Here is a 4,681-nt window from a genome sequence, read left to right on the forward strand (position 1 = left end):
ATAACGAACTAAAACTCTTTTTGAATGACAAAAACTATGACGTAATTCTACTGACATTTTCGTTGATGAATAAAAACGAGACGAAAATGTTAGGGAGGGACGATTTGGGAAGAGATTCATTCAGAACGAATCTGCTGTGTGGTTCGAACTTCGGAGGTTAGACTCGTCAACGACATTTTTTTCACCAACGACAAAGAGACGATAACGAACGTCTCGGGTTACTTATGTAACCATGGTTCCCTGAGTAGGGAACGAGACACTGCGTCCTCTAGGGGTCGCTATGGGGAACGCCTCGTCGTGACTCGTATCTGAAGCATACATTGAAAAAACACCAACTCGTTGGCCGGCGACAGCCATGACGTCACTACCGGTGCGACTACAGTATAAATCGGTGCCGGGAGCTACACATCGTTCACTTCTTCGTCTGAAGCTTGCGTCCGCAGCATGGCAAGAAACCTAGAGGACGCAGTGTCTCGTTCCCTACTCAGGGAACCATGGTTACATAAGTAACCCGAGACGTTCCCTTTCATGGGAACTTCGAACTGCGTCCTCTAGGGGTCGCTAGGGGGAACGGTATACCCACGCCACCATGCTGAGGGGAATGCAAGCCAGAACCATGGCGAGCACTAAATACCAACTCTACCATATTGCTATGGGAGTTGCCCCTGGGACGTTTAGACGGCTGTCAGTGACGTTATTCCCGTCCGTTATTAATACCGTTCTAGGGGTTCTCGTGGCACCCTGAAAAGGCAGCCTATAGATAAAAATAGCGTATCCCCAGACGCTATATCTACGGCTATAATGCTGGATGAAAGGGAACTAAAACTCTTTTTGAATGACAAAAACTATGACGTAAATCTACTGACATTTTTGTCGACGAATAAAAACGAGACGAAAATGTTAGAGAGGGACGATTTGGGAAGAGATTCATTCAGAACGAATCTGCTGTGTGGTTCGACCTTCGGAAGTTACATGCGTACATATGAACCAGCAGGACATAAGCTAACATACACTTGCTGCACGTCACATAAAACGTTCGAAAATGTCAATATGTGGGAGTAAGAGAAGAGCAGACATATGGATAAATCTGACGACGCAAGAGAGAACTCAATTCGGTCCAGTTTTCAGAGTGCAGACACTGAAGCATACACACACAGAAAGCGTGTTGTACTCTTTCGCGTCGCATGAACGGAGAATTGCACACAAAATGATGTCGAATTGTCTGTTTTGACGAGTATTCACGTAAACACAGTTGATTACGTCTTAAGTGAACGTAAACAGCAGGGAGAACGTGTATCAGTACATTGCATCCATTACAGCTGTGCATTCGGTTTTAAAGGGACAGGAGCCTAATTTACTTGCTATTGTCCGAGTCATTGATGTTAATCAAGCAACAAAAGAAAGACAGAAAATCACTCACTGCTCTTGACTGAAAAACTTTAGTAGCCCTAAAGATTAATCTAAATCTAAATAAGTATGTCTGCTTGAAAGAATGAAGAAGAATATGGTAAACACGTTGCTATAAAGAATGCATAATTAGCCAATGTTATTTCATTAAAAAGAAGACCATGTTCTTGTTCTTTATGAGAAGTGGTTTTATTTCATTTTAACATAAAGGCATGTTGTATGTCACCGCAGTTAAATCAGTACATGCTTTTTAAAAAGATACCATAAACTGAGAATCATCAATCTCAAAACATGAAACTGCTATCACGGTACAAGCACAGTGTTATATAAATAAAATATAGAGTTTTCATTCATTTCATTCTTTCTTTACTCCTATCAAGCATACTTAAATTTGAGCCCTCCTAATAACTCATAATATACATAGATACAAATCCACACCTAGTACTTGTATAAAAGAGTGGGATCTCTTTAAATTAATATTTAGACCATTTTTCAGGAATGCTTCATCTATATAAAGCAAAACTGGACTAAAAATAGTTAAACTATAATCATGCAACTTTTTTCAGTTGTAATTCTCTATACTCACACTGTGGAACTGAAAACATCAGTTTATGTAAATATATGACAGCCGCAAAGTATAAACAGTTGTAACCACATTACCAGAGGTCCCAAATCCTCAATTCTATTTAAAACAATTGTAATCCTTTAACATAGAAAAAAATAAAGATCAATGCTTTCAGTTAAATACGTTCTGCCTCTTCTGTGTAGCTTGCTCCAGTGACAAATCACTACTGAGGGCCTAGTATTCATCTACATGAATATAATTGGTTGTGAAAGCGTAACAGAATTTGTTAGTGTGAACCTTGCAGCATAACCCCAAGTCTAGAAATCTAGGATAGTGGTTATATTTTCCGCCTGCATGGGCCTATTGTGTTTGCATGTCCTGGTGGGTAGTGGGCTACCAGGCCCATTGTAGAAACAAAAAGACAGCACTGAGACAACGTGAGGACCATTAACATCCCTCCTAGGGACCGTCATGTGATCTTGTGACAGTACAATGAGTCATGATGGCCTGTCACTGATGTACAGCAGGAGACATAGCAACATATATAGACTTTTGACCAGCTGCACTAATGCACTTGCCCTATGATATTAATTTATGGACAATTTAAAGTGAACAATTTAACAACAACAAACTCCCCTGAATTTTTTATTATATTTTGAAAATAAATTAATGCAAGAATGCATTAAAATCCATCAAAAGTCACAGTAAAAACTTTTATAATGCAACAAAAGATTTCTCTTCCAAATAAACGCTGTTTACAGATGGTTTCGAACTTTCTATTCATAGAAGAAATGTAGCCATGCCAATATTTAGTGGCACAGCCAGGGTTTTAATTTTCCAATGTAATAAATTACTTGTGCTTCATAGTGTGCAGATGAAACGCTGATGAAATAACAAACGCTGTCATGTTATCTTGCGTTCTGAGGCGGATCCCTGATGTTTGGGAACACAATCATCTGAGAAAGTTCTGGAACTGCGACTCCAAAGTTATCCAATCGCATGATCTGTTGCGCAAAGTCACACGAGTTGTTTTGTTGCACATCCACGACTTTATTCAGTAATTGTGTTTCCATCATAGTTTATGCACATTTTCTCTCTTTACAAAAAAATAAATAAACAAAAGTAAAATATCTGCCTCAATGGAGTTCGTTCATGTTTTATGCGCATTGTAAGATTTGATACTCGTCTTGCTATTTCCATCCAGCATTTTTTTTATGCCATAACATACGCAACATCATTAGGTGGGCTAGTGGGGCTTTACTTACAGTTGTTTACTTACAACTTTAATGACTTAATTTGTAGCTTAAAAGCTTTGAATGTCTACACTGTTTGACCTTGTTACATTTAGCCAAATAAAACTGGTTTTGTCTGCTGAATGCACTGGTAAACCTTGCCCTGATTTGATATTCAAATATTCAAGGTCTAGAACATGCAAGTTTAACTTCAAACCTTAACCTTTACTCACTGTATCAATAACACAATACTATCACCATTTTTCAAAACCCAAAGAAATAGTTTACAAAAAACACTAGTTGCACAGAGACTAAGTAGCCATCTCCAGAGGCCAGCGTTTTTCACCAAACAATTGTAAAATATTTTACTCTTTCCATTCTCTATTTCTGTATCTCTCTCATAATCAGTCTCTTGCTCTTATACTTTCAGGAGACACACTATTCATCGTGTTACGCAAGCAAAAGCTGATTTTCCTGCACTGGTATCATCACATCACAGTTTTGCTCTATTCCTGGTACTCCTACAAGGACATGGTGGCTGGCGGGGGCTGGTTCATGACCATGAACTATCTGGTGCACGCCGTCATGTATTCTTACTACGCTCTTCGGGCCTCCGGCTTCAAAATCTCTCGCAAGTTTGCCATGTTCATCACCTTGACGCAGATCACCCAGATGGTGATGGGCTGCGTGGTCAACTACCTGGTGTACTCGTGGATGCAGCAAGGCCAAGAGTGCCCGTCCCACGTGCAGAACATTGTGTGGTCTTCCCTCATGTACCTCAGCTACTTTGTGCTCTTCTGCCAGTTCTTCTTCGAAGCCTACATCACCAAGACCAAATCCAAAGCAGCCAAGAAAAGCCAATAAGACAAGAAAATTATTTTTAAAAATCAAATAAGGAGGGGTGGGAAAAAAAAAATGGACCAATGATTGGTAGTGGATGGATGAGTCTTTACAGTTACAGCTTATGAACTTGCAGAAGAAGCAAAGACCATGAGGGGCTACTATCAAAGCTTGTGCATACTGTACTATTAACGTATAGAGATAAACCTCCCCACCACTAGGGAAGGTCTTCTGAGCTGAACTGAGAAATCATTATGATTATATCAGTTGAACAAAAAAAAATGTGTCTTTATGTAATGTTTACGTGCCCAATACAATTCTCTGTATTTAAAAGAAAAGAAATGTATAGATTAAAAAAGGGATGCAAAATAAATTAAAACAGAATTAAGGAGAAGTCGAAATGGACTGGGAAATTATATGGATAGAATATTTGTGTGGTTATGTCTAAACATTAAATGTTACTGTTGCATTTTTATTTTTATTGATAGCTTGTGTACGGCAGTTTTGTACGAAAGCCATGTTAATGGAAAACTGGTAAATGTTGAGCTAAAAATGCCACAGTGTGTTCTATGTCGCAGCACCAAAATTCTCTCAGGTCTTAAGAGTTTTCCATTAGATGTTCATATCATTTTAGAAA

At 38.9% G+C, this 4,681-nt stretch overlaps 1 protein-coding gene across 1 annotated transcript in view; it reads left to right on the plus strand.

Moving 5' to 3' along the window:
• Positions 1-4,681, plus strand: part of LOC107569830 (elongation of very long chain fatty acids protein 6) — a gene marked incomplete at its 5' end in the record, with an annotated part of 9,394 nt that extends 4,713 nt beyond the window's left edge. The window contains one exon of the mRNA XM_016255985.1: positions 3,635-4,681. Coding sequence (XP_016111471.1) covers positions 3,635-4,068 — 434 coding nt within the window. The remainder of the gene's footprint in view (positions 1-3,634) is intronic.

This window comes from Sinocyclocheilus grahami, unplaced genomic scaffold (genome assembly GCF_001515645.1).
Source record: "Sinocyclocheilus grahami isolate Dianchi unplaced genomic scaffold, SAMN03320097.WGS_v1.1 scaffold1385.1, whole genome shotgun sequence".
Lineage (NCBI taxonomy): Eukaryota > Metazoa > Chordata > Actinopteri > Cypriniformes > Cyprinidae > Sinocyclocheilus > Sinocyclocheilus grahami.